The sequence below is a fragment of the Bos javanicus genome, chromosome 3, assembly GCF_032452875.1.
Source record: "Bos javanicus breed banteng chromosome 3, ARS-OSU_banteng_1.0, whole genome shotgun sequence".
In the NCBI taxonomy this organism is placed as follows: Eukaryota; Metazoa; Chordata; class Mammalia; order Artiodactyla; family Bovidae; genus Bos; species Bos javanicus.
The window spans coordinates 16602205-16629575 of record NC_083870.1 but is presented as its reverse complement, the minus strand read 5'-3'; the positions used below and the strand labels follow the sequence as shown (position 1 = coordinate 16629575).

At 46.3% G+C, this 27371-nt stretch overlaps 6 protein-coding genes across 22 annotated transcripts in view; 3 read left to right on the top strand and 3 right to left on the bottom strand.

The window, feature by feature from the left end:
- The first annotated feature begins 47 nt into the window (after window positions 1–47).
- CREB3L4 (cAMP responsive element binding protein 3 like 4) lies at window positions 48–9097 on the top strand. 10 transcript variants are annotated; one of them, XM_061405255.1, is made up of 11 exons: window positions 48–635; window positions 3082–3394; window positions 4183–4289; window positions 4520–4766; window positions 4894–5009; window positions 7267–7362; window positions 7733–7839; window positions 7957–8025; window positions 8123–8207; window positions 8402–8498; window positions 8631–9097. In XM_061405255.1, the coding sequence occupies exons 2-11, from the start codon at window positions 3097–3099 to the stop codon at window positions 8822–8824; spliced, it is 1416 nt and encodes a 471-aa protein (XP_061261239.1). In that variant the 5' UTR covers window positions 48–635; window positions 3082–3096; the 3' UTR covers window positions 8825–9097. The 10 variants fall into 10 exon arrangements, with proteins under 10 accessions (XP_061261239.1, XP_061261249.1, XP_061261283.1 ...); XM_061405265.1 differs by having other exon boundaries at window positions 48–3394; window positions 7270–7362; XM_061405299.1 differs by lacking the exon at window positions 48–635 and having other exon boundaries at window positions 3303–3760; window positions 4109–4289.
- Window positions 9098–9238: 141 nt separating this feature from the next.
- JTB (jumping translocation breakpoint) lies at window positions 9239–11469 on the bottom strand. Its single transcript, XM_061405619.1, has 5 exons — window positions 10927–11469; window positions 10746–10783; window positions 10460–10542; window positions 9931–10010; window positions 9239–9562 (listed from the first exon to the last, which is right to left on the bottom strand). Exons 1-5 carry the CDS (start codon window positions 11007–11009, stop codon window positions 9406–9408), a joined length of 441 nt encoding a protein of 146 aa, XP_061261603.1. The 5' UTR covers window positions 11010–11469; the 3' UTR covers window positions 9239–9405.
- A 4124-nt stretch (window positions 11470–15593) lies between these two features.
- RAB13 (RAB13, member RAS oncogene family) lies at window positions 15594–22899 on the bottom strand. Of its 2 annotated transcripts, none has more exons than XM_061405595.1 (8): window positions 22812–22899; window positions 18057–18117; window positions 17160–17220; window positions 16851–16928; window positions 16656–16745; window positions 16469–16534; window positions 16318–16371; window positions 15594–16153 (listed from the first exon to the last, which is right to left on the bottom strand). In XM_061405595.1, the coding sequence occupies exons 3-8, from the start codon at window positions 17160–17162 to the stop codon at window positions 16076–16078; spliced, it is 369 nt and encodes a 122-aa protein (XP_061261579.1). In that variant the 5' UTR covers window positions 17163–17220; window positions 18057–18117; window positions 22812–22899; the 3' UTR covers window positions 15594–16075. The 2 variants fall into 2 exon arrangements, with proteins under 2 accessions (XP_061261579.1, XP_061261571.1); XM_061405587.1 differs by lacking the exon at window positions 22812–22899 and adding an exon at window positions 19440–19718.
- Window positions 22833–27371, bottom strand: part of NUP210L (nucleoporin 210 like) — a 102187-nt gene continuing 97648 nt past the window's right edge. For 4 of the 5 annotated variants that reach the window (XM_061404766.1, XM_061404776.1, XM_061404782.1 and 1 more), the window contains 2 exons: window positions 26201–26305; window positions 22833–25691 (listed from right to left, as the gene is read on the bottom strand). In XM_061404766.1, coding sequence (XP_061260750.1) covers window positions 25429–25691; window positions 26201–26305 — 368 coding nt within the window. In that variant the 3' untranslated portion in view covers window positions 22833–25428. The remainder of the gene's footprint in view (window positions 25692–26200; window positions 26306–27371) is intronic. The other variant, XM_061404790.1, reaches the window with a different exon arrangement.
- Window positions 22891–23331, top strand: LOC133240573 (small ribosomal subunit protein eS25-like). Its single transcript, XM_061405634.1, has one exon. The coding sequence runs from the start codon at window positions 22891–22893 to the stop codon at window positions 23266–23268; it is 378 nt and encodes a 125-aa protein (XP_061261618.1). The 3' UTR covers window positions 23269–23331.
- On the top strand, window positions 23474–26756 carry RPS27 (ribosomal protein S27). Of its 3 annotated transcripts, XR_009734262.1 has the most exons (6): window positions 23480–23563; window positions 23877–23985; window positions 24541–24651; window positions 24928–25106; window positions 25678–25785; window positions 26138–26756. XR_009734262.1 is itself a non-coding variant. In XM_061405663.1 (4 exons), the coding sequence occupies exons 1-4, from the start codon at window positions 23558–23560 to the stop codon at window positions 24954–24956; spliced, it is 255 nt and encodes an 84-aa protein (XP_061261647.1). In that variant the 5' UTR covers window positions 23474–23557; the 3' UTR covers window positions 24957–26756. The 3 variants fall into 3 exon arrangements, 1 of the variants encoding a protein (XP_061261647.1); XR_009734264.1 differs by lacking the exon at window positions 25678–25785; XM_061405663.1 differs by having other exon boundaries at window positions 23474–23563; window positions 24928–26756.

Here is a 27371-nt window from a genome sequence, read left to right as displayed (position 1 = left end):
AGACTGGGAGTGACGTGAGCTAGGAGCAATCAGAGGTCGGCAGCCGGAGTCCGGCGGAGGCGTGGACGATCTGGGGGAGTGCGGAGCTGCGGGTGGGGGGCCGAGCAAGGGAAAGGAATTCTGAGAGCATCTAGATTTGAGAGCCTGGGTCTCTGTGATGGTCAGACCCGCGGACCTGACTGGTGTACAAAGGCTTCGATCCTTTGAAGATTCTAAAAGAGAAAGCTAGATGCTTCTCCGATGCTCCATAGCCCACCCCCGCGATCTCAAGTCTTCCACCTCCCACATCTCAGGATATCTGCCTGGTCTTGGGCCAAAGTCTTCTTATCTCTATCAGAAGATTCCAAGATCCCCTTCTGGGCACCAGGGCGCCAAAGGGAAAGCATTCCATTCCTAAGACTGACTTCCTTGGTTGATTTCACTTGCTAGCACCCACAAGGAAGAAAAAAAGACAAGAATTGAAAGGGGGGGCTAGCAAACTGAGAGTATTTATTTTATTTATTTATTTTTTTCCTGCAAAACTTTATTTTATTTCTTTTTTCTAATTTTATTTTATTTTTAAACTTTACATAATTGTGAGTATTTCTTTTATCACTGGTGGGAGCTGACTTGTGTGCAGCCTTCTGCCTGTTCAGGTGGGTAAAGTGGTGGGACCCCTCTCAGGGGTTGCTGAAACCCCACTTGGTGAGGAGCTTCTCTCCGCACACCCCAGCTTATCCTCACCATGCCTCAGGACAGCTGGCCAGGATTCTCTCCAATCTTACTTGGATGTCTCTATCTTCTCTCCCTCCAGCTGCATCAGCCTCTTTTCTGTTTTCTGTTCCTTGAATGAACCAAGTCATTCAAATCTTGGTTCAGCTACTTACAAAGTATGAATGAAAAACGTTGTTTGACATATGAGTAAACAAAGGATGTTGAAGCCATCAAGCCACTACAGCTGCATGGTGAGCCCAGAGGGAACTCAAAATGGAGAGGAATGGGCTGCCCGGCTGCCAAGCCCTTAGTCACTGCAGCCACCTCCATAAAGTAACCCCTGAGGGGACTCAAGATGGGAAAGAACAGGATAGTGGCCCCAGATAGCTAAGGTGCAAATCAAAGTAATGATTTCAATGAGCTCAAACTGTTAATGTCTTTCCATACACAGAGAAGCGCTAAATTCATAAACTTGAGATATCTGGTTTTCTTTAATTAATAGTAATCTTTTGATGTTCTGAATACCTGGTCTTTGTTGAAAAAACTATGTATCCTGATTCCTCCCTTATCTTTTTGGAGTTGTCCCTCAGAGTTATCTGAGAGGCTGCCTCCCGGGCCTGAAGGCCTCAGAAAGACCACCAAATAAAACATAATTCTGAGCTTTTAGATAGAGCAATTTTTTTTAGTCAACAAGAGTAATCTTGAGAAAATCATTTAACTTCCCTCTGCCAGCTGTGAATTGCTATGAGAATTATATGGGTAACATGAAAATGCCTGACCATATATCAGTTACTCAATAATGATTAGATCCTATTCTTCTCTTTACCTTCAACCTATTTAAATTTTCACAGGAAGAATACCCATTTGAATTCTGAATCCACATCCCAAGTTTTTGTGCTTTATTTTTATTTATTTTAAAATTATGATTTAAAATCTTTTATTGGAGTATAGTTGATTTGCAATGTTGTGTTTGTTTCCAGTGTACAGCAAAAAAGTCAATTATACATATACATATATCCACTCTCTTTTAGATTTTTTTCCCCATATAGGCCACTACAGAGCATTGAGTACATTTCCCTGTGCAATACAGTAGGTCCTGATTAGTTATTATTTTATTATTATTTATTATTTGGCCATACCTTGAGTTATGTGGGACCTTAGTTCCCTGATCCCATATGGAGCGAACCTGTGCCCTCTTCATTGGAAAGCAGAGTCTTAACTCCTGGACCACCAGGGAAGTTCCAGTTATCTATTTTATACAAAGTAGTATGTAGGTGTCAATTCCAATCTTCCAATGTACTCCTCCCCCTCCCTTACGCCCTAGAAATGGTGAATTTGTTTTCTACATCTGTAACTCTATTTCTGTTTTGTAGATAAGTTCATTTGTACCTTTTTTTTAGATTCCATATATAAGGGATATTATATGATATTTGTATTTGACTTACTTCACTCAGTATAACCACCTCAAAGTCCATCTACGTTCCTGCAAATGGTGTTAATTTCCTTTTTTATGGCTAAGTAATATTCCATTGTATATATGTGCCACCTCTTCTTTACCTTTCCTCTGCTGATGGGTATTTAGGTTGCTTCCATGTCCTGGCTGTAGGAAATACTGCTGCAATGAACATTTGGGTGCATGTATCTTTTTCAAATTATGGTTTTCTCCAGATATATGCCCCAAATTTGTGTGCTTTATTCACTGAACTATTCTTTATCTGAAGTACTGTTGGGAGGCAGATGAAAATCATACCTAATCAGTATAGCTCCATTAAAAAAAAATTTTTTTTGGCCATGCCCAAATGCATGTTGGATTGTAGCTTCCCAACCAGAGACTGAGCCTGCACTGTCTGCATTGGGAAGTCCCCATTATTTTATTCAAAGTGAATTCCTGGGTCATCAGTCTCTAGATGAAGGCAAAATGTCCCAACTTTTGGTATTATTACATTTGTATCATGTTATCTGTCTCCTCTTTGGTAAAATTGTAAAGTGTACAAATACAGAACACATACTGCATATTATTACTGGTGAAAGTGAAAGTGAAGTCGCTCAGTCGTGTCCGACTCCTTGCGACCCCATGCCCTGTAGGCTACCAGGCTCCTCCCTCCATGGGATTCTCCAGGCAAGGGTACTGGAGTGGGTTGCCATTTCCTTCTCCAGGGGATCTTCCGGACCCAGGGATCGAACCCTGGACTCCCGCATTCCAGGCAGACGCTTTAACCTCTGAACCACTAGGGAAGCAGTTACTATTACTGGTAACTATATGCAAAAAATAAGTCAAACTCCCAAACCAAATCCGAGTATTTTAACCTTTTGCAGTTTTCTAGACCCTTGTCCCTCCATTAGTTAACCTGTGAGTATGTATACATAACTGATGTTCTTTATCAATAGCATAATGCATGGATTATGGATTTGGACAACCCACGATTACGCGACATTCCAAAGTCAACGCGCTGTCTGGTTATTTACTCCCGGCCTAGATTCGGAGTCACGTGGCAAGTGAAACCAAACCTCTGCCCACATTCCCGGAACTTCCCCTCACCCCACCCCCTTCCCTACTGTAAGTCGTCTGGCTCTTACCCTCCTTCTCACGCCGCGGAACCAAATCCCTGCCAGACAAATAAAGGCCCTGGCTGCACTGGCCTCTTCCCCCCCTCTCTAACAGCCAATTCCCACCAGTTACGGCGGAGCCTGCCTCCAGACGGTAATCCCACGGGCTCAAGGCACAGCCCCTCTTTAGCTTCCAATCAGACTCAACTGGGGGAAGAGCGCCTTGGAGTGGAGGAGGAGATGCCTCTGTCAGCCTTCGGCAGTCCTTCTCTCCTGTTTTCAGCCCCGCCGTAGTCTCCCGTCTATAAAACTGACGGCTAGAGGAGAACAGGCACGAAGCGTCCCGTGCTCCATTCACAGCCATCTCTAGCCTTCCCTGAGGAGCCATCAAACCCTCCTGCTGTCACTAGGAGAAACTGAGGCAGAAGGGGCCAGTCTGATGTCTTAAGTCCGGTTTGTGGACGTTCAGCCTCTTAATCCCTGCTCCAGATACTGCTCCGCTACCGTGGCTCTTGGCTGGGTACAACCCACTTCTGTAGTGTAAAGCTGGGGGCGGGGTTTGGCTAGGCAGGTCCAGGATGCGAGATCCTGGAAGAAAGAAAAGGTGTACTGTTTGGGGCCATCAACGAGCTAGGCTGGCTTGGCAGGACTGGGCTCTTCGAAACAGGTAATACCCAGGGGGGGTGCCTGTTGGTCTGAACCAGAGAGATAAGGCCGAAGGCGGTATCGCTGGAGTGACATTTGAGGGGGCTACACAGGGGAGAAAGGGGTATAATGGAAAAGGGAGAGGAGCTCAGAAACTGTGGGGTGGGGGAGGGGGAGAGCCCTCCTTCTCCTGCAACTGCCCCGTCTCCCCCATGCCTCCCAGCAGAACCATGGATTTCAAAACCCCTGACCTGCTGGACATGTGTCTGGAACCTCCAGAAGATGTCTTCTCAACAGGATCTTTCCTGGAGCTGGGACTCCAAGGTCTACCTTCAGAGGTTCCAGTGACTAGGCTACAGGAACAGGGGCTGCAAGGCTGGGAATGCAGTGTGGGCCACGGCTGTGTGAGTGTGATGAATGGGAATGGGTATGGGTTGAGACACCTCTTGTGTTAAGAAGTGCAAGAGGCTTCAGTTTCCATTTAGAGGTCTGAAGACAGAGCCCCTAAAATAGACATGAGCTGTAACTACCCTCATGTCCAAAGACAGAAGGGACTGAAACTGATCTAGTCTTGACATTGGATAGGACTTGCAGAATTCTTCCCTATACACATTCACACCCTCTTCTACTGTAGGGTCTTCAAGAGAGTGAGCCTGAAGATTTCCTGAAACTTTTCATTGACCCCAATCAAGTTTACTGCTCAGAAGCATCTCCTGGCAGTGACAGTGGAATCTCTGAGGATCCCAGCCATCCAGACAGTCCCCCTGCCCCCAAGCCACCCAGTTCCCCTGCCCTCTATGAGGTTGTCTATGAGGCAGGGACCCTGGAGAGGATGCAGGGGGAAGCCGGGCCAGCTGTAGGGCTCATCTCCATCCAGCTAGGTCAGTGTTCTTTGTGGGAAGGGGACATTGGCCCTCCAGGTCCAGTCCTAACCCTGGAGTTAAGGGGGTTTCCCCAACCTATGCCACTACCCACATCCTTTCTCCCAGCCACTTATGTCTCCCTCAGATCAGTGGAGCACGCCATTTACAGTGCCTGATGCCTGCGTGGTCAGTGAGCTGCCTCCTGATGCTCACATCCTGCCCACGGCAGCTACTGTAAACTCAGCGCCTCCCGCAGCCCTGGTGAGTCTCGGGGAGTCACTGGACTCAGTACTCTCTGCTACAAAGAACTGGGGAAAAGGGGCTGAGGAAGGGGAAACTGATGCTGAACACTGTCTTTGCCCCAGTTTTTGTGGCATTGGGCCTGAATGCCAGAGAGATGTGAGCAATTGTAAGAGCAGGAATGGACAAGAGAGACAGAAGCCCTTGAGCTTGAGATTAAGGGGGTAATGTTTCAGTTAAGGAGAGGGTGGGGTGAGGGAATCCAAGGATAGGGCTCAGGAGAGAGCCTGGTGCTGTGTGCACTGTCTGCTCAGTTAGGGCCATTGTCTCAGCCTTGAGTCAGGACGTGGAAATGGGATAGGCCACCTGGGAATCCAACTGGTTACTGGGCACAGGGTGTAGAAGCGACTGCAATTACAGTTTTTACTGGAACAATAGTTCAGCAGTCACCCACTGCCCACAGTTACAGCATAGGTGTGTGACACGTCACATACCTTCCCAAGGGGAGCTGGGCTGGTTCCTTGCAGTGAGGATGAAGAGGGGGCCTTGCCCAAGTCACTGTTCCTCCCTTTATCCTGAAAAGAACTCCTTGTGTGCAAAAAGGCAGAAAGTAAGTTCTAGCCTCCCTGCAAATCTGTAATTGAAGCTGAGACCAGAAGCCAAGCCAAGCACGTTAGAATCTTGGGCTGAGGAATCTTAAACAGACTGAGGCAGATATCTAAACTTGTGTGTGCATCAAAAACACTAGGGCATATGTAGTGGATTGCCAGGGAAGTCCTGGTTTTTTTATTTTTATTTTTGGCCGTGTTAGGTCTTCATTGCTGTGCAGGCTTTTCTCTAGCTGTGAGGAGTGAGGGCTACTCTCTAGTTGTGGTGAGCAGGTTTCTCATTGTGGGAGCTTCTCTTGTGGGACACAGGCTCGAGGGCGTATGGGCTCTTCCCACATCAGACACTGAACCCACGTCTCCTGCATTGGCAGGCAGATTCTTTACCACTGAGCCACCAGGGAAGCCCTGGTCTTGTTTTTAAAATATATCTTCTAGGGGAATTCCCTGGCAATCCAGTGGTTAGGGCTCAGGGGTTCCACTGCAAGGGGTATGGAATCGATCACTGGTTGGGAACTAAGACGCTGCAAGCTGCATGGCACAGCCAAGAAAATAATAAATAAGTACCCTCTAGGCTTCATTTTCGGAGAAGGCGATGGCACCCCACTCCAGTACTCTTGCCTGGAAAATCCCATGGGCGGAGGAGCCTGGTGGGCTGCAATCCATGGGGTCTCGAAGAGTCAGACACGACTGAGCAACTTCACTTTCACTTTTCACTTTCATGCATTGGAGAAGGAAATGGCAACCCACTCCAGTACTCTTGCCTGGAGAATCCCAGGGACCGGGGAGCCTGGTGGGCTGCCGTCCATGGGGTCACACAGAGTCCGACACGACTGAAGGAACTTAGCTGCGGCAGCAGCAGCAGGCTTCATTTTCAGAGATTTTGATTAGGTGGATTGGGAGGGACATGCCTCTAATACAGCACCAAACAGTATCAGAAGCAAGAAGTGAACACCAGAAAAAGTCAGAGGTAGAGTGCGTTAGCTAAAAAAGTCAAAGATCACCAGAAGGCAAAAAACAATTTCCTCTTGAGTCACAAAGTGAAGTATAAATCTTTCAAAAAGGAGTATTAGTTAGAAAAGTAAGCTACTCAGTTGATGGGCACACATTAACCAGACACCATCTACCCTCCCCACATACTCTGTTCAGTCTGGTTGCCTTTGGGGCATTCTTTGAGAGGGAATAGAACTTCAGTCTGATAAGTAGGGCTCAGACTTGAGGGGAGAACGAGCCACCACCCTAGGGATCTCCTTGTGGCTGACAGGCAACAGTAATACTGCCAAATTGAAGTTAATGGCTGAAGATGAATCATATGTCTGCTGTAAGATTAAGCACTCTACCTTAGTGAGTTACTCCACATCCTCTCCAGATACTCCTAAGGTCTGCAGAAACGTGCATCAGAATAGGTCCTCCCTAGCCTGGTCAGACTGCCAAGGGCCTAAGTCTGTGGACAAAAAATACGACAAAACCACCTCCTCTTTCCCTAGTCAGCCTCAGGAAGTCCCTGTGGCTTTCCTGAGAGTCTGTCTCGATTAAGGTCCCTCCCCTCATTTCATTTCATGGTTTGTTATTCCTCAGAGCAAACAGGAAACACTCCCCAAGAGGCATGCAAGGGGAACTATCTTGAGAATGGGATGACCCTCTCTCCATTCTCATCTTCTCTCATGCCCCAGCAGCTGCCCTGTCAAACCTTGTTCCTGACAGAAGAGGAGAAGCGGCTGCTGGGACAGGAAGGGGTTTCCCTACCCTCTCACCTGCCCCTCACCAAGGTAACACGCTTCCCCCAAGGGTATCCCAATACTGCAGCCCTATCAAGGCCTCTGAGGAGCCAGGAGAGCAGGACAAAGTTGAGGAGTTGGGGGAGGCTGAGGGCCCAGGACTGACACACCCTGGGCCTCCAGGCAGAGGAGAGGGTTCTCAAGGAGGTCAGAAGGAAAGTCCATAACAAGCAGCCAGCTCAGGACAGCTGGTGGCGTTTCCCTACCCTCTCACCTGCCCCTCACCAAGGTAACACGCTTCCCTAAAGGGTATCCCAATACTGCGGCCCTATCAAGGCCTCTGAGGAGCCAGGAGAGCAGGACAAAGTTGAGGAGTTGGGGGAGGCTGAGGACCCAGGACTGACACACCCTGGGCCTCCAGGCAGAGGAGAGGGTTCTCAAGAAGGTCAGAAGGAAAATCCGTAATAAGCAGTCAGCTCAGGATAGCCGGCGGCGGAAAAAGGAGTACATTGACGGCCTAGAGAGCAGGTATGTTTGGATTCACATTTCTTTGCTTCAAGCCTGGGCCCCTGTCCTTACCAAGGCTGGTGAGGTCAGGGATGCACATGATTACCGAGCCTCATCCTACCTTTCCGCCCTCCCTAGGGTGGCTGCCTGTGCTGCACAGAACCAGGAACTACAGAGAAAAGTCCAGGAGCTAGAGAGGCACAACATGTGAGTGAAAACAGCCTGCGTGTTGGCGGAAGTGTGCTGCACACATTCTTGGGCCCTGGCTCCCAAGAGATCTAACTCTTCATTCCTTGTTTCCCAGCTCCCTGGTGACTCAGCTCCGCCAGCTGCAGATGCTTATTGTTCAAACCTCCAACAAAGCTGCCCAGACTAGCACTTGTGTTCTGGTACCATTGGTCAATTTCCCATCTCCCCCCTCACCTCCTCCACCTTCTGCCACATTTCCATCCCTATGCTCCTCACTTCCTAGCCAGACCTATTATCCCATCTTTGATGACCCCAACTGCCCCCTAGTCACTCTGCCCTCTACTCCTTTCCTTGATGGTCCCCACAACCCAAGTGTCCTCTTGCTTCTTCCCAGATCCTTCTTTTCTCCTTGGCTCTCATCATCTTGCCCAGCTTCAGCCCCTTTCAGGGCCTGCCAGAAGCTGGGCCTGAGGATTACCAGCCTCATGGAGGTGAGAGGCAAGGGCAAGAAGGAACTCTGTTTTCTGGGTAGTCAAGAAGTGGGAGGGAGGCCCTGTCCTGTCTAGGATCCCTGACCAAGGGAGGGAGCATTATTCTACTGCCCTTTTTCCTTCACTCCACAGTGATTTCCAGAAACATCCTGACTCACAGGGACATGACAGAGAATCCTGAAAACGCAGTGGAAGAGTCCAGACTGGAGGGACCACCTGGGGCCAAGGGTGCAAACAGCTCCACAAGGACACCGCTTGAGAAGGTGGGAGGGATGGCAGGCCCCAGCAGGCACATCAGAACTGTGTTACATGCAGACGAAATGTGAGCGCTAACACTTCCTGGCTCACTTCCAATAAGGAATCCAGGGCTCTCCTACTGTTATGCTTCCTCCTGGGGTTCCCACTCAGGGCTCTTTGGCCTCAGGCGTCTGAATCCCATAAGGATGCCCTTGATGTCTGTACCCCATGGCTTAGTTGCCCTATGTCAGGGAGAAGCTCAAATACTTTCCATTATGTATCTCTGATTTTATTTCTTCAAGGACAGGATTAAAGGGAAACTGATGTTTTGGCTAAGAAATAAACTTTCCTTGGTAAAACTATATCCTGACAATTTTAAGTAAGTAGTGGAAGAGGAGGAAGATAGGTACCTGGTAAACTGGGGCCTAAAATCACTACCCCCTTTCCCTCTCTACCCCCCCATGACTTCCTGCCCCAAACCAAATTACAGATAGGGAAGGAAATGATTTTACTCTTTTTATTCTGCTCATTAATTATTTAGATGGGGAAGATGAGAGAAAGGGGGTGCTACCACAAGGTTCCAGAGAACCAGGGGCACAAGTCAGTTTATTCTACCTTCTGTCTGAGGCAGGGTTTCTTTCTAAGACCCAGATGAAAGGAGAGAAAGTAGCTATATGGACTCAATTTGCTTCCGGACCTTTTCCAGAGCCTTTCTGTCCAGTTGTCGCTGACGAACGATGACAAGGCAAGCAAAAACCAAGGCCAGACCTATGACAGCCCCTTCAAATTTCCAGAATAAGCGTTGTTCCATTAGCGCTGAGCGGCAGCTGAGGGCAAGAAGAAACAGTTATCCCCAGAAAAGATCAGAGAGCCTCCCCATCTAATCTCTCTTCTGCTTCATCCTAATGAAGGTATCTCCAAGGGGAAGAGAGGAAACCAGTCAGCCTTCTAATGTGTTTACAATATATTAATCCCCCTCAAATATTAATTTTTAGTGAGATAAACAGAGCTGGTACTAACTAACCAATTTTACTGGTAAGAAACCATAGGAGGAGAGCTGAGACTTGGGTTCAAGTAACTTGGCTCCAAATCCCCTCCCCTTTCCAATATGCCATGCTACCTCCAGAAGAAACAGAAAAGGCAGGACTGTTTACCTAAAGTCATAGGAGGATTCAAGAAGAGAAACAGCACTTACCTTTTGAACTCACTCCTCTTAGATGAGCTGCATGTTATTTTCTCCACGTATCCTGTGGAACCACACTCAGGGGTGGTTTTCTGCCAGGAGGAAAGCATCACAGCACATGTTAGGAAGGGGCAGCAGGAGACGCAGGGCACCATGAGCAGGTGTCCAAGTGCTATGGCTCGGGGCTGGTAGGCAACAGAGAACTAACGAGGAGTTCTCCTGGGCGGGTGACAGGGTGGTGTTTACATGACTAGGAGTACGTGTCAGTAAGAACGCTTCAGGCTCAACAGCCTAGGAGAGGCACGGGCAGGTTCTAGAGCCTACTAGACTAAAATTGAGCAGACCACGGTTAATAGCTGAACGTCGCCATTAACTTGGAAAGAAACAGGCACGTTTTCAGGAGGAAGACAAGTTCAGATTTGGACTTACACTGAGACTTCAAGGAAAAAACCAAAAGACAATGCAAAGGCACACCTTAGACAGTCACACCGTCCCAGTCTGATTCAGTGTCAGGAAAAAGGGAGAGAAAACTGATACTCACAGCCTGGAAATTAGAACATGGAGCACACTCTTCGGCCACCACAAACTCTTCCACCAGCCAGCACGGCAAATTTGAGGTGCTCACTAGAGAGGAAGAGAAATGCAAATCTCAGACTTCCGAAAATTCTGCCCTGAATTCTTTTCCCCTAAATTCTGCCCATCAACTTCCCAGCACAGTTGAATGCCCTCGTCCCACGTGGTACTGCCCTTTTCCACCTCATCTCTTGGAATATGGGAGGATGTCAAAACAAAATTATAGGAGCGACGAGTTCCAGACCATCACCCACCTGACAGCTTCTCTTCCCGCACGGGAGCCTCTGCTTGGCTGCAGCGGGGGGGGGAGGGGCAAGAGTCAGAAGCCAGGAAACAGGGAACCCCGACTCCACCTCCGCGGTCCTGGAACACGGGTAACGGGGACGGTACAATCCTCTCATCCCCTCCTTTCCCCTGCCCTCAGCCCCTCCTTACCAGAGCCTTAAAGTGAAAGCGCAGAGCAACCAGCAGAGGTGGTGGCCCTGGGGGAGGCCACGCCTCCCCGCGCCCGCTGGCATGGAGTGCTGTGTCGCACCTGTCGGGACAGAGGGACCTGCCTGACTGTCCTCGTGCCTCGGTCGGAACGCAGAGTCCGCGCTTACACGGCAGTCCTCCGAGAGGTTCCAACTCAGGGCTGCGAAATGCTGGAGTTGCCTATCAGATTAAAGGCTCTGTCAGTACGCCCCCATGGCCACGGCGAGAAAAGGCAACACGCATTTGTTGGGTAGGACCGTGAGTTTCCTTCTTCGACCGGTACGGTCCTGACGAAAGGCCGAGGAGGCGTACGGCCCTAGCATTCCCTCGGCTCAGCTTCCGCTCCCGGCGCGGCCATGTTGCGCGCGGAGGATCCTGGGCGCGGGCCCGTTTCCAGAGCTAGGCCAGCGATGGGAGACGGAGGCCAGCGGCTGGCCAGATGGGCCTCGTAGTCTTCCGCCCAATGCTCCCTGGGAGTTGGATCTCCCTGCACTCGTGCGGCGCGTTGCGACCCATTGGCTTGGCGCACCGTTGCATTCTGGTCCTGGTAGTCTTTTGCGGGAACGGAGAAAATGGCGGTGATCAGGCTATCTTCGTTGCCGTAGCTCCCTGGGCTGTCACCCGTTTGCCCCTCTGGGCAACAGCGAGACATGAAAAGGAACGATACTTCGCCCTCTCAGGACTTTCCTCTCTCCTTAAAACCCGAGGACTCACAATTAAGCCTCCGATTTTCTGACACTCCTTCCTATTCCCATCTTGAGCAATGATCAAGGGGAGAAGCTGGGTTGGCATTCCAGAGATGAAGGCAAACCTGTTACTTTCTCTTCCCTCAAGGAGCAGCAATATCCGAAACTCTGTGAATGTGAAGGCTTCCCCTGTCTCTGGGCTCCCACTCAGTTCTACTCAGATGGGACCTTGTTGTTGTTTAGTCGCTAAGTCGTGTCCGACTCTGCGACCCCGTGGACTGTAGCCCACTAAGCTACGTGTCCATGGGATTTAAAGATGCGAAGGAAATATTCATTAAAATACTTTGTTCTCTTCTATTGCTTCACACTTATATCATACCTTTTGATTTAAAGTTTAGTTCATTTTGATTCTCTTCTGTAATCCTGTGGAGTCAGTTGATATTGTCCCTGCTTTCCTAGTGGCTCAGAGGTTAAAGCGTCTGCCTGGAATGCGGGAGTCCAGGGTTCGATCCCTGGGTCGGGAAGATCCCCTGGAGAAGGAAATGGCAACCCACTCCAGTACCCTTGCCTGGAGAATTCCATGGAGGGAGGAGCCTGGTAGGCTACAGTCCAAGGGGTCACAAAGACTCTGACACGACTGAGCGACTTCACTTTCACTTTTCACTTTGTTTAATGAATAAGCTCAGTCTGTTACTTGTCAAAGATCATACAGCTAGTAGGGGAGCTGAGACCTAAGCCCAGACTTTTAACTTCCAGGCCACAGATTTGTGCCTGTTTTCCATCCCTGTGGAGTCAAACCTTGGCAGAATGTGGGTCTGGAAGAATCCCTGGATCGGGAAGATACCCTGGAGAAGGAAATGGCAACCTATGCCAGTGTTCTTGCTTGGAGAATTCCGTGGACAGAGAAGCCTGGTGGGCTACAGTCCATGGGGTCACACAGAGTCAGACATGACTGTGCAACTAACACTTTCAAGTAAATCTAGGCCCTATTAATAATCTGTATCCTGCCTCTCAAGATCAAAGAAATTATTCCCATACTTCTTCCTTGTTAATTCTGCTCCACACTCTGCTCCCTCAAGAAGTCTTTCTAGCCTAAAGGCTACAGCTACTCTTCCCCACAGCCATAAGGGCTAGAGCACTTTTGGAAATTAACATTATGTGTGGTGCGGACTCATGATGGTCCAATGAATAAGAATCCACCTGCTGATGCAGGGGACACAGGTTCAATCCCTGATCCTGGAAGATTCCACATGCCTCAGGGCAAGTAATCCCATGAGCCACAACTACCAACACCACACTCTGCAACTACTGAAGCCCAAGTGCTCTAAAGCCTGCATGCTGCAACTACTGAGTCTGTGGGCCTGAACCCTGTGCTCCTCCACAAGAGAAACCACCTCAGTGAGAAGCCTGTGCACCGCAACGAAGAGTAGCCTCTACCTGCCACAACTAGAGAAAGCCTGGCACAACAACGAAGACAGCACAGCCAAAAAAACAAACAAACAGTATATCTGGTGCTATGTCCCATAAATTCTGTCTTCCCAGCAGACTGAAACTGACTGCTTAAGGACAAGAACTAACAGACTGGAAAGATCATTGGGTGGGAGATGAGAAAACAATACCCTGGTGAGGGCTGAGTTTTAATTTTGCTATTAATTTGTTCCTTTAGGTTACTATTTGTCTGTATATTATTTGTCAATAGTTCTATGTGATAGAAAGTAGGGTATGGGGTTTTTCCCCTCAGTATTTTTTAGCTGTGATAAGTTTTGGTCAAAACATAGCATTCTGTTACTCCTTACTCAGTCCCACTAGTTGTACCAAGCAACTGAATAGGGTGTCTATGCTGAAACTGGATTTTAAAATATCCACTCTTGGGTATGACAAAGAGGCTGGTCAGTCTTCTTCCCGGGACTCACAAAATGCAAGTCTTTCCTCATCTCTTGAGTGAATTAAACTAGCTGGGCAGTTGAGTACAGAATTCAAACACAAGCCACAGATAATAAGGATTATTACCCCATTGAAGCTTAGATACTTAATTCATGTACCAAATTATTTTCTTAGTCCTTCTCCTGGCACTGTCAGACTCTTTTTTTCTGAGTGTTGTCTTTTACCAGCAGAAAGAGCAGCACACAAAAAGACTTTGCTGATGACTCCAGGGTTGTGCTATCCACTTCTCCACTGCAGGCTTGGGGATGTTTTAAATGCCTTGAACATCAATCATATCCTTGAGTAAAACTTCTAGTGGTACTTTGTCTAAACCAAACCTGATATTTTCATCATCTTGATCAAAGATCAAGTCTGTGAGATAATTTTGCTGTTTAAAAAAATACTGTGAATTCATTGCAGCACTATTTACAATAGCTAGAACATGGAAGCAACCTAGATGTCCATGGACAGATGAATGGATAAAGAAGCTGTGGTACATACATACAATGGAATATTACTTAGTCATAAAAGGAACACTTTTGAGTCAGTTTTATGAGGTGGATGAACCTAGAGCCTATTGTACAGAGTGAAGTAAGTCAGAAAGAGAAAAATACCATATACTAATGCATATATATGGAATCTAGAAAGATGGTACTGATGAAATTATTTGCAGGGCAGCAACAGAGACACAGACATAGAAAACAGACTTATAGACACAGTGGGGTGGGAGGAGGGGGTGGTACCGGGAGGAAGGTAGGAAAGAGAGTGGGATATATGGAGAGAGTAACAGGGAAACTTAAATTACCATATGTAAAATAGATAGCCAATGGGAATTTGCTGTATGACTCAGGGAACTCAAACTAGGGTTCTGTAACAACCTAGAGGGATGGGATGGGGAGGGAGATGGGAGGGACGTTCAAGAGGGAGGGGACATATGTATACCTATGGCTGATTCATGCCAATGTTTGGCAGAAACCAACACAATTCTGTAAAGCAATTATCCTTCAATTAAAAAATTAATTTAAAATTTAAAAAGAAATTGCAAATTTACTAATCAAACAGATGTAAATCAAAACATGTCTTTTCTTTTTCAAAGATTTAAAATATAAAAAAAAATAGTGCTGGCAAGAGCATATTTATATAATGTTGGTATAAGCATAAGTTTATGGAGCATATTTAGAGAACTATAGAAATACTAATTAAAATGTAAATTCTACAAAACCATATAGTTATAAAATCTATTTGTTCAATTTTTTTTTCTGAATAAGCATTTGTACAGTGCAAATGCTATTTAGAAGACAATATTTTTTTTAAATATTGGAAACTAAAAAAAATACTGTAAAGAACAAATAGGGTCTATGTATACTTAAGGGAACTCAAGCCTAAGTTTCTTGTTCATGGTTCTTTTGCACGTCAGTAGTTTTGCTTCTTTGTTATTCAGTCGTTAGGGGCTGTTTTTGTTAAATTTTACTTGTCCCTCTTCCTTTAAGTACCACCCAGAGGTTATTTTAACTTGACCACTGTGCTTGGCACAGAGTAGATGCTCAATAAATATTTATGACTATATGAACCTTTTTTCTGTCTCATTTTCTTCTTCTATCAGAGCAGGTAATAATACTACTTTCTTAAAGGGATTTTTGGCAGAATCAAAGATGCTTGCTGAAATTAATGAATAAAAAATACTGGTTCTCCTGTTTCTCTGAGGCTAGGGTTATCACTCTCCTGGGGAGGCCCAGGAAAGAGTCCTTCTCTTTTAGAATCTCCTGGACAAGACTCTGCCTGCAAGGATCCTCTAAATCCCATATTGGAAAGAGGATGTACAGACTTTTAATTTCAGAGAATCTCTGCTCCTTGTCTCCCTCATCAATTAAACAGCTGGGGAAGGTCTGAGACCTGTAGACTAGGCATCACAGGAACACAGCCAGATTCAGGTAGACCAGCCACCTCAGAGACACAAGAATTAGGTTTATGGGTAGACAGCGATTCCGACAATGACAAAAGTTACCCAAACCAGGAACGTTTGTGCAAATGGTGGCCTTTAATACTGAGAAAGACCATGCAGTGACAGCATAGGACCAAACCTTCAGAGGGTGGTACTGAGCCAGCCTCTCTCAGGACCCTAAAGCCTGATCCAGTAACAATAAATCAACTATTTATTTACATTTATATTTGCCCTGGAAACCCAGAGAAGGTCTGAGGCCTAGGACCATCTATCTTCCTTTCTTCCTCCCTCTCTTCCTACTTCCTTTTCACCTTCTTCCACCTTCCCAATTCTTTTCCTTTTTCTTGCCTCTCCTTCCCGCTCTATCCTGCTTCCTTTCATTTCCTCTTTCTTTCTCTCTCCTTTCTTTTTTTCTTCTCCATATTCTCCCCATTCTTCTACCATCTACCCATCTCTACCCCTCCAAGCCCCATTTGCTATTTCTCCCCTACCAGCCCCTCAGCCCTGCCTTCCTCAGATTCAGTCTCCAGGCATAGGGTGGAGAGGCAGAAAGGAGTCGTCAGGCCAAGGAGCACTTGTTGGTATTCTTCTTGTCACAAGTTTTCAGGTCAGTGCTGGGGGGCTTGTTGTTGTTTTTCTAGAGGGAGAAGGTACAGGGTGAGAATGGCTGGCTGGGGCCATAAACTGAAGGAGATCCACCCTCACAGGAGTATTAGCATTGTTCCCCTCATCAGTTTTTACCCCTAACACAAACACACTCTCACACACCCAGCTGTACTTAGCCCAGCACAACCAACTCACCAATCTCCGGCCTCCTGACTTGAGTAAGATGTCCCGTGCCAGGGAACTGAAAGCCTAACGGGGAAAGGCGAGATTGGTCAGGATAGGTTGAAGGGGAGCATGAGTCTGTCTTCCAATACTCTTTGGGGGTGAAGGATGGGGTGTGTCTCACCTCATCTACATTCATACTGGATTTAGCACTTGTCTCAAAAAATCGGATTCCATGCTCCCGAGCCAACTGCATGGGAAGAAGTGGTAAGAGGAGAGCTGGACAGAGGGCAGCGGCCAAATCCTCTGCAATCCAGCCTCACCTTGGCCCTCCTGGCCCAGTTCTGGAACATTGCCCAACCAGCTCTTACCTTATCAGCCTGCTCCTTCTGCACCTTCCTCTTGGCCTCCATGTCACACTTGTTCCCCAGTAAGAGGCGCTCTACCCCAGCCGAGGCATTCTGGGAGCAAAGATAAGAGTAGAAGCTGGGTCCTGCTCATTTTCACAGTCTCCTCCATCCTCTAGGTTCTACCCAGTTCCCCCACCTCTCTGGAACTGTCCTCACCTCTTTGATGCTCTTCATCCAGTTCTGAATATTCTCGAAGGATTTCTCATCTGTGATGTCATATACTAGGATAATGCCCTGGGGAATGGCAGAGTTCACAATGGAGCCTTGTACAATATTCCCCTCTTCAGGCTTCCCACTGCCCTCTAAGTGACCCTGTAAATTCTATCCACAAGACTAATCACTAGGCCATATGGGGCCCTCTGCAACCCACACTATGCCCCTCCCCATTTTTCTCTGCCCCAACTCCTATCCCTCTGTAGTTGACATTCTATTGCATCATCCCTTGTCCAGAAATATGCTTCATACCATTGCTCCACGGTAATAGGCAGTAGTTATTGTCTTGAATCGCTCTTGGCCAGCTGTGTCCCTGAAGGGGTAGAATATTTCATGGGGTGAGATAGAGGTAAGAGATCTCCAAAGAGAGAATTCCACTCCCATCCCCTAAGAATTTAGCTTTTGCAACAAGGAGTGTTAAACAGAGTCAGGAAAACAATAAAGGGAAAAAGGGATAAGAGACTGTTGGGCTGATACTGAGCGAAGGTAAAGGCTGAAGAAATAGGTCTGTTTAATTGTTTACTTTGTGCCAAGCACTGTGTATACATCATTTATGTCATTTTACCTAATCTTCACTCTATCCTTGTGAGACATGTTTTACTGCCTCTACTTTACAGATGAGGAAACAGATTTAGAGAGGAGAAATAACTAATGAAGGTCATTCTGTAACAACAGAATTGAACCACATTCTCCTCTTGTCTATTGTATCATAATGCCTCCATTAAGCCTCTTACCACTTGACACCCTCAGGGTCTCCAGTTTCCTCAGGGTAGTCAGGTCAAACCTCTACTCTTGGCTTTAAGGGCTCTCCACTGGACACAGAGTCAAGTCTTAATTTTGCTACTCGCTATTTAACTGTTGAGAGCTTGTATCCATATTATAGCTCAATAGACAGTTGAGCTAGACAGTTGCCAAGTTCAGAGGAGTCTCTGGGTCCAGGACAGACAACAGAATTATAACAAAGTTGAAAATAGTTGACTGAGCAGAGAGAGAGATGGAATGACATATGAATGAGGTGACAGAAATGGATTAGAAAATGTACTCGAAGGAGCGATGGCAAAGGAAGAGAAACAAAACTAAAGAGAAACTATAGTGTTATAGGAAATAAACGAGTAAGTCTGGTTTCGAAGTCCTGGGGGATTCACTCACCAGACCTGCAGTTTGATCTTTTTCCCCTCTATATCCACAGTGCGGATCTTGAAATCAATTCCTAGGGGTGGAGAGGGAACACTGAAATCCAGACACGTATTATGTGCATGTGCAAGTGTGTGGTGAGAGGGACAGGAATGGAGCAGCGCAGAGATTCTGCAGGGAAGGCACTTGGGGAGCAGTCTCGCAGGAAGTACAAAACTACGGGGATTTTCTCAAAGCTGTACTTGTATAGCAGGCGTATTGTTCTGACTTAGATCTTATAGACTTTGCGGGAAAGAAGATGATGAAAACTCTGCAAGGAGGCTGAAGGCCTTTAAGGCACTTCTTAGGTCCACTCAGCCACGCCAGCTGACAACTCTCTCAATTCAATCTGTCTCCCCCCAAATATTTCTTTCTAATTCCTTCTCCCTTCTGTTGTCGTAGAACCCTCTACTTTCCGTTCTCCCACATAGCCTCCTGACCCTACAGGGTGAAGAGCAAGGAAAAAGGAAGCTGATACCAGTCCATGCAGATTAATAGTATGCCAGGCTTGGAAACAAGAAAATTTGAGTCTAAACAAGATTCCCCTGCGACTGAAATATGAGAGAGGGATATTTTCCCCTCCACTTTCTAACCAGAATTGTCTTGAGACTCTCCTGGTCTTACTACACAGGCCAGAGGAGGTTAAGAACAATGAGGGGGAGGAGGGGAGACAATGTTTGTTTTTAGTGGAAACTTGTGTACCTCCCCCAAGCCAGTGAGGAGCTCCAGGGAGGAGGCTGAGTCACCTGACTGACTCAGAGACCCCAGAAGTCCCCTCAGTCCCACCTTCCTTAGCAGGCTGACTGCATATTCATGATCCCAGTCCTTGGGCCGCTCTCTGGCACACCCAGCCCCTCTGTGGCACCCTCCCCAAACCCCTAATAAGTTGAGGGGCAGAGAGACTGGAAAGTAGATGGTAAGGTGGGAATGCAGTGGGAGAGTCTGTAACTCAGTTGGGACAGAAAGAGGCTGGCAAAATTGGGAGACAGATGATCAGCGAAAGGGGGATACAGGAAATATGGAGAATGGATCAAGAGTTCTAGGTGGATGAGGGTGGGGGAAGAGGAGCTGAGAGGGAAGCAGACACGGGTTCATGTGAATTTGTGGGGACAAGGGAGACAGGTGGTCCCAAGAAAATAGGGGTTGGCGCAGGCACAGCTGAGGAGTAATCTGGAGGTCTCAGAGAGGTTAGAGGTTTGGGTACCATCCTGAGACATACAAGGGGGATGGGTCTGAGAGAGAGAGGCTGAGGGACTGGAGTCCAGAAGCCTGACTCTAACGCGGGCCACTAGTAATCCAAGAGCCTAGGAATGAGGGTATGGGGTAGTTGGGGATCTAGGATATGGCCAGTGGGCTCACCGATGGTGGAGATGTAAGTGTTGTTGAAGTTGTCCTCTGCAAAGCGAATGATCAGACAAGTCTTGCCCACCCCTGAGTCCCCGATCAGCAGCAACTTGAAGAGGTGGTCGTAGGCTTTGGCCATGGCGGACACTGGGGGTGCCGGGAGAGGGGTGGTGGGGAAGCGAAGGGCACCGGTAGGCGGGACTGGAGGGCTGGCAAAGGGAGCGGGCCCAGAGCCCCGGCCAGGAAGTTTTCCTCCCTCTCCGCCCAGGCTCTGGGAAAGAGGAGAGGCGGCACTCCTCCGGGCCCCACCCCGTGCCCGCCCATCCCTTTCAGCTGGCCTCCTCGGCCAGCCCAGCCTCCTGCTCTCTGGCCTTCCCTTCCCAGCCAATGCTGGCCTGTCTCCCTAGCCATTTTGAACAGTTTTTTGCTTACTACCATCCCCCTCTTTTGACTTCGCTCTTCCAGTCAGAAGCCAGAGAGGCTGGGGTGAAGTGGAGGTTTAATCAGAATGACCAGGGGAAGAGGAATTTTAGAGGAATTCGGGGAAAAGGAAAGTTTGGGGGAATAAGGGCGAAGGCCAGGGTAACACAGGAGTTGGCAAAAATTGGGGACTGATTTTTGAAAGGGGTACTCAAGAAAAATAGAATCCTTCTGGGGCAGTTCTAGAATTCTGGTGTTACTTTTCCAAGCCCTTAGTTTTAGAATCCCAACTCCTTTTGAAAAAAGCGGGATGGCTGAAGTTGGTGGCTATTTGTTGAGTCAGTCTGCCCCCTGGTGGAACAGAGTGAAAATTAAAATTAATTATACTATAGAATCAGCTCCACACACTCCCTCTCCCAGTCTCCAAGCCCACACACTGTTCACCTAGATACATTCTGGAGCTTCATCTTGAACAGTCTTCCTTCTGGGAACCTGTGTATGAATTCTCTGACAGGCCAGCTCAGGAAGACAGAGATTGAGACTATACATGTCTGGTGTCATTCTCTTGATGAGATGTGGATCTTTTAACACAGTCCGGAGGCAGTACTCCTAACACACTAATGAACAGACTGTGAATGTGTAGCCTTGGCAACAAGAAAGCTGAAATATGGAGAACATGGCTACACAAAACCAAATTTATCTTTGCTTTGGAAAAAATATTCAAAATATCTGCTTTTCTAATAGCAGGTCAGTAGAGCAGCCCTTCTATAAACATAGTGCACTGGTTATGAAAAGGCATCTTTTGTCACTTCAGTTATCCTTGTCATACTCTGTGCCAATGTTTGTCCCTCTCAAACACAACTATTCAATCCTCTTCTATCCTTTATCTAACCACCCATTATGTCTCCAAGTTGTATTACAAAACGTGAGTATTCTCTACTTCTCCCTGATGGCCAAACCATCTCTCACTAGTGCTTAAAGCACTTATTCTTAAGTGCTTTAAGCTTAATTATTAAGCTTAATTATTCTTCAATTTTCATGGATTTGTCTGATAAAAGCCTATTAGTTCTTTTTCATCTTATTTTGTCTGAATCTGGACTTTTCATCCCCAGCAATAGACTATTCTTTTTCACCTCTCTAAATTGCTGCTGTTGTTTAGTTGTTAAGTTGTGTCTGATTTTTTTTTTTTTCCATGTCTGACTCTTTTGCGACCCCATGGACTGTAGCCCGCCAGGCTCCTCTGTCCACGGGATTTTCCAGGCAAGAATGGGAAGAGTGGGTTGCCATTTCCTTCTCCAGGAGATCTTCCTGACCCAGGGATTGAACCCAGGTCACTTATGCTGCTGTATACCTGCTTTCCCTGGAACCTCATCTCCACAGTACTCTCCCACTAGCTCTCAGAGCTTCCGCAATAATGCCTTTACCCTCCCCCCCCAATTATGGTAGGCTTTTCCTGGTCTCTGGTTTTGTATTCACAAGCTCTTGCCTCAGCCTAGAATGCAGTTCTCCCAGACTGCTGCTTATTTAATTTCTTGTCTTTCGGTGTGCCGTGCACAGTCACTCAGTTGTGTCCCACTCTTTGCGACCCCATGGACTGTAGCCTGCCAGGCTCATCTGTCCATGGGATTTCCCAGGCAAGAATATCAGAGATGCTGTTTCCTCTTCCAGGAGATCTTCCCGACACAGGGATTGAAACTGCATCCACTGCATGGGCAGCTGGATCCTTTACCACTGAGCCACCTGGGAACATGTCACTTCCTCAGAGGTTTTTCTCACCATACAGAAGGCTGAGAGATGAAGAACTGATGCTTTTGAACTGTGGTGCTGGAGAAGACTCTTGAGTTGTCCCTTGGACAGCAAGATCAGACCAGTCAATCCTAAAGGAAATCAACCCTGAATATTCATTGGAAGGACTGATGCTGAAGCTCCAATACTTTGGCCACCTGATGCAAAGAATGGACTCATTGGAAAAGACCCTGATGCTGGGAAAGACTGAAGGCAGGCGGAGAGGGGCAGGGCCAACAGAGGATGAGATGCAGGGCCAACAGAGGATGAGATGGTTGGATGGCATCACTGACTCAATGGACATGAGTTTGAGCCAGCTCTGGGATAGTGAAGGACATGGAAGGCTGGCCTGCTGCAGTCCATGGGGTTGCAAAGAGTCAGACATGACTGAGCAGCTGAACAACAACAGTAGTGTGCTGGAACCAATTATTACTGGCTCATGAAAACAGACTTCGCTTTCCAAATCCATGTTTAATGATGTAACACTGATAGTCTGAAACTGGCCAAGGTATTTCCTCCATTGAAATTAGCAAAGACAACAAATCAGGGCTCCCCTCCATAAAGTCAATGGTTAAACGTTTACCAGCGTATCCTTGACAAGAACTCACATCCCTTGTCCCATTCTATTCCTTTGGAATTAACCAGGTCCCCATATACCATTTGAGTCATTTTTGTTCCTCCTCTATGACAAACGGACATTTTAACCCTTTGATCGTTACTGTAGAAGATAATGATTTGGTTTTCTTTCTTTTCATTACCTGTCCAGAGTTTCAGTGATGCCAAGATTACAAATCTTGGAAAGGCAGTTCTGATGAAAATGTGGCGGAAAGGATGTGGGAATGTAAAGACAGAGTTGTGAAGATTAGCATTCAAAGCAGTCAGAACAATACAGAAGTGAGTGATGTAATAATTATTACAGAGAAAGATGGAAAGGAGAGAATAAAATTAACAACGGTTAGTCCTAGAAATAGGCTGAAAGTGCGGAAAAGATGAGAACTTACTTTTTTTATATTTACATTACTGAGTTGTTAAAAATGGGGAAACTAAACCAATTGAAAAATAGTAAAGAAATTTAACAAGTCACAGACATGACTCTGTTTTCCTAAGCAGTTCCTGTTGTTAAAGTGTAGCGCGAAATATTAAAAATGTCTATTAACCCCTTGACGGAGACCAGACACTGACCTTAAGATACCAAGCTCCCCCTTTTTGTCCGACATCTTAGCGAGGTTGCAGTGGCTGCAGCTGCTCTCCGGGTTTCGCTATGCCGCCCAAGGACGACAAGAAGAAGAAAGATGCCGGAAAGTCGGCCAAGAAAGACAAAGATCCAGTGAACAAATCTGGGGGCAAGGCCAAAAAGAAGAAGTGGTCCAAAGGCAAAGTTCGGGACAAACTCAATAACCTAGTCTTGTTTGACAAAGCAACATATGACAAACTCTGTAAAGAAGTTCCCAACTATAAGCTTATAACTCCAGCTGTCGTCTCTGAGAGACTGAAGATTCGTGGTTCCCTGGCCAGAGCAGCCCTTCAGGGACTCCTTAGTAAAGGACTTATTAAACTGGTTTCAAAGCACAGAGCTCAAGTGATTTACACCAGAAACACCAAGGGTGGAGATGCCCCAGCTGCTGGTGAAGATGCATGAACAGGTCCCACCAGCTGTACATTTTGAAAAATAAAACTTTATTACATCAAAAAAAAAAAAAAAGATACCAAGCTCCCTCTCTTAACATGGCGACTCATCTGAGCCCTGTCATTTAGAGACCTTCCCAAAATGGCAGCCCCCCTCGCCCCATCGCCCAAGACCGTGAGAGAACGACCTTCTCAACATGGCGGCGATAGGGCCTAACGTCATTTCCTGCGGGACGGCGAATTTAAGGATCAGGATTTCCGCTTCCGCCCCTTTCCGGCGGTGACGACCTCCTCACGAGAACATGCCTGTGAGTTCTTCGGCTAGGTTTCCGTGGAGATCTCGTTCTTCTGTCTGCACTCTGCTCTCACGCTGATTTGGGATCACAGAGGGCCCTCATTTGCCCTCCGCGCTTCCCAGGACAAGTTAACTACAGGGGCCGCAGAGGCCAGCTGGGACCCGTGCTTGGACGGGAGCGGAGAGGCAATAAGATGGCGGCCCAGCTGCGCAGACACCAGGGGCGACAAGGGGAGAGCTCTCCCCGTTGTGTGGCAGTGGGGGCTGTTTTCGATCATCCATATTCACCATTGGTTTCTAAATCTCTACATTTCTGCCTCTGTTAGCTCGCAAAGGATCTTCTTCATCCCTCTCCAGAAGAGGAGAAGAGGAAACACAAGAAGAAGCGCCTGGTGCAGAGCCCCAATTCCTATTTCATGGATGTAAAATGCCCAGGTGAGGAGATAACATGTACTAGTGGGGAAAGCACTGAATCCCACGAGTTGAAAAAAGGTATCCGTGAAGCCCTAATGTATTCAAATTTGAATGTTAGAGATGAGTAAAATTTTGCACTTTAGGAGGAGTGATCCAGAGAGATTCCCCTTCAAAACTCTGTAGACCACAACGTTTGTGTTGGGAAAACACTGGAATGATAATGTTTGGGTTCTGTGGTAATTTATGTACTTCTTCCTGGCGGCAAAGGGGTGGATATGTTGACCAGTTACTGAGCATGTCTCCTCACCAAGTACAGGGTTTTTTCTCTTTGACTTTTGAATAATTTTTTGGATGATGTTGTTTACTCAAAATCCATAGGTTGGGGCACATGGTCGAGGTTGCTTTTGAGTTGACTTTGATGTATACCTAGAGCCAGATAATCAAGTTTAGATTAGGAAAGTAAATCCCAAGAATTTTCATAGCATACTTGTTTTACAGTTAATGCATGACATCATATGTTTAAGTGAAGAAAGGTTTGGGAGGAAAAAGGGTAACTCCTTGATGTTTTCCCCCCAGGATGCTATAAAATCACCACCGTCTTTAGCCATGCACAAACAGTAGTCTTGTGTGTTGGCTGCTCTACTGTCCTCTGCCAGCCTACAGGAGGAAAAGCGAGGCTTACAGAAGGTAAATGGTTTAATGTAATTTTTATACTTTTTTTTCTTATGTCTGCCAAATGCATAATCGGGAAACATTCATCTTAAAATGCTACTGTCTAAAGCTGGGTGGTAAAAGGGCTTCATATGAGCTGAATCTCATGTCTAGTGACTAGGTAGAAGCTTAAAGAGTTGAAGAAAATACAAATGTAGGTTTTCTATGGGTTAGAGGCATTTTGTGGGGTTCAGGTAGGGTAAGTAGGCTGCTATCAGTTAACCTTTGGAACTTTTTTTTTTTTTTTGGCAGGATGCTCTTTCAGACGGAAGCAGCACTAAAAGTACCCTGTATCGAGATGAACGGGAAACCATCCCAATAAACACGTTTTGGATACATCCTGTTTACTGTCTTGTTTTACTTCTAGGAGGTTCCTACCTCACGTATTCAGGGGCAACCAGAAGAGTGGATTCTAGAGTCATTTGGGGCAAGTAAGTGGCCAAGAACTTAAAAAGTCCATTTGGGACATTGCTATCCCTAGGTTCATGGAGTAAATCTGCAGAGCTTGATTAAAAACTGGAATAGTATGTAAATGGGGTATTTCATTTTACTTTTATGTTTTCTTAGAATTAAGAACTGACAATTGATATTTAAAACACAGTCCAACACGCCACTTTAATATAAAACAGCTTAGGATGCTTTATTTACAGTTCTCAGAAGCCTTGTTTGGAGGTGTGTGAATGTAGAGGTTGCTGCTGATCTGGGGCTAGAAATCTCCAGTCCCCTATAGTTAAAGACTTGTCCAAGCAGAGGTTAGTGTCTTATACTCCACAGCCAGTGCTGTAGCCGATTCTGGGCTGGTGGGGGGTGTGGACTCAGGAGCGGAGGGGGAGAACGTGTGGATGTGTAAGAACCTAAGAGGAAAGGAAATAAAAGAAGGATGAATAGAGGTGAATGAGGGTGGTACCTGAGTTTTTCGGAGATAACAGATGGTGATTCTTTACCTGACTGTGTACCTAGAGTTGGCACGTAAACAACTGGAACTGTCTGCATCTTGTTTAGGAAGGCATTGTATGCTGGAAAAAGAATAAGATGTCAACAAGGAGATCTCTTCTCACTGGAGGAAGGCCTTAAGGGTCAAGTCCATTCTTAAGTATTGCTATAAAAAAAGTAAAGCTTCAAATTAAATAACACTGTATACTTAACGGGAAGTTTTTATTCAGTGATTTTCAGAGGTATTCAACTTACGGCTGAAAGATGGGAAATGTACGTGTAGATAATAGTATGTGTTACGTTGCTTGAATCATCTATTGCTATGTATTTGAGCAAAACTAGCTATCAGTTTAGCAGTGATTTCCACTTCTGAGTGGTAGCTGTTTGCTGCATGCAGTTTATTGCTTCTCAGTAAATTGGGCAGGATCTTTGGTCCACCAGGAGACTAAGGGTAGGGAGGCTAAGTCAGTTTCAATTGCATGTCCCAAATTAGATGTGATATAAACAGCTAATTTTCATCCTCATTTAGTTTGTGAAATGAAGGCAGTTTCCAAGTCTAAATTCTACGGTGCTGAATATAAGGACTCCTTACCTAGAAAGAGGAAAGCTGTTGATGCCAGCATCACAAAGAGGGTAAAAAGGAGACTCTGGTAAGAACCTGCAAACTTCTGGAGAACACCTGAACCGTCACATTGATCTACGCGTTGGCAGAATAAAAGAAGATAGTTTTTTTAATATATACAGGACAGATGTTGCATTTAAAAATTGTATGCTTCTGAGATATCTAGCTGAAGCACTCAAAACTTAGCCCTCTAGGAAATTCTTTTTGTTTCTTACCAGAGAAAAAGGGGTGAACTGTACTTGGTGCCTCTACCTTTTTGGCTTTTTATCACTAACATAATAAACTACAATTCTTAAGCCTTTTCAGCTTCCAAAAGAATGTTTAAATTCTCTGCCACTGTAAAATGCCTGTTATCTCTCCTGTGTACTTTAACTCCAAGTGACATCCTTCAACTTGTAATCCCTCTAACCTGAAACAATGACCCAGGAGCCACTTGTCCTTTTTTATTCAGCTATCATTTCTAGGGAACATGATTTGTATATAAATTTGTCCTCAATAAAAGTTAAGACATGTCTTTTGAAGCATACTTTCTCTTGGTTATTTCGAATTCTTCAGTGTCTAGAAATGAACTCTTCCTGCCTCACCAAATTGCTATTCCAGATAAACTGTCACCAGGCCCTTATACATAGTTCCTGTTCTGCAACCCTTGTATAGGCCCTCTACCTCTGGGCTCTTAACTGCTCTTAACCTCTCTCTAAACTCTGTTCACAACTGTTTAACAACTTCGCACTGTTAAACTGCTTTACTCTGAAGAATAATTTGAGGTTGCTTGTACTGAAAAAAAAGGTGGGGGCTTCACTGGTGGCTCAGATGGTAAAGAATCTTCAATGCCTGGAAACCTGGGCTTGATCCCTGTGTTGGGAAGATCCCCTGGAGGAGGGCATGGCCACCCCCTCCAGTATTCTTGGCTGAGAAATCCCATTGGCAGAGGAGCAGAGCCTAGCAGGCAACAGTCCATGGGGTCACAAAAGAGTTGGACATGACTTAGCGACTAAACAAAACAACATACTAAAATCTCCTCCCTGATCTGGTCCCAACACTGGAAGTCCAAATAAATCAAGAGGTATATTAACTTAGGACACCCCTTTGTTGTGTCTACATTGAACTAATTCCTGTCTTAATTGGGCCCTGTTTTAAATAC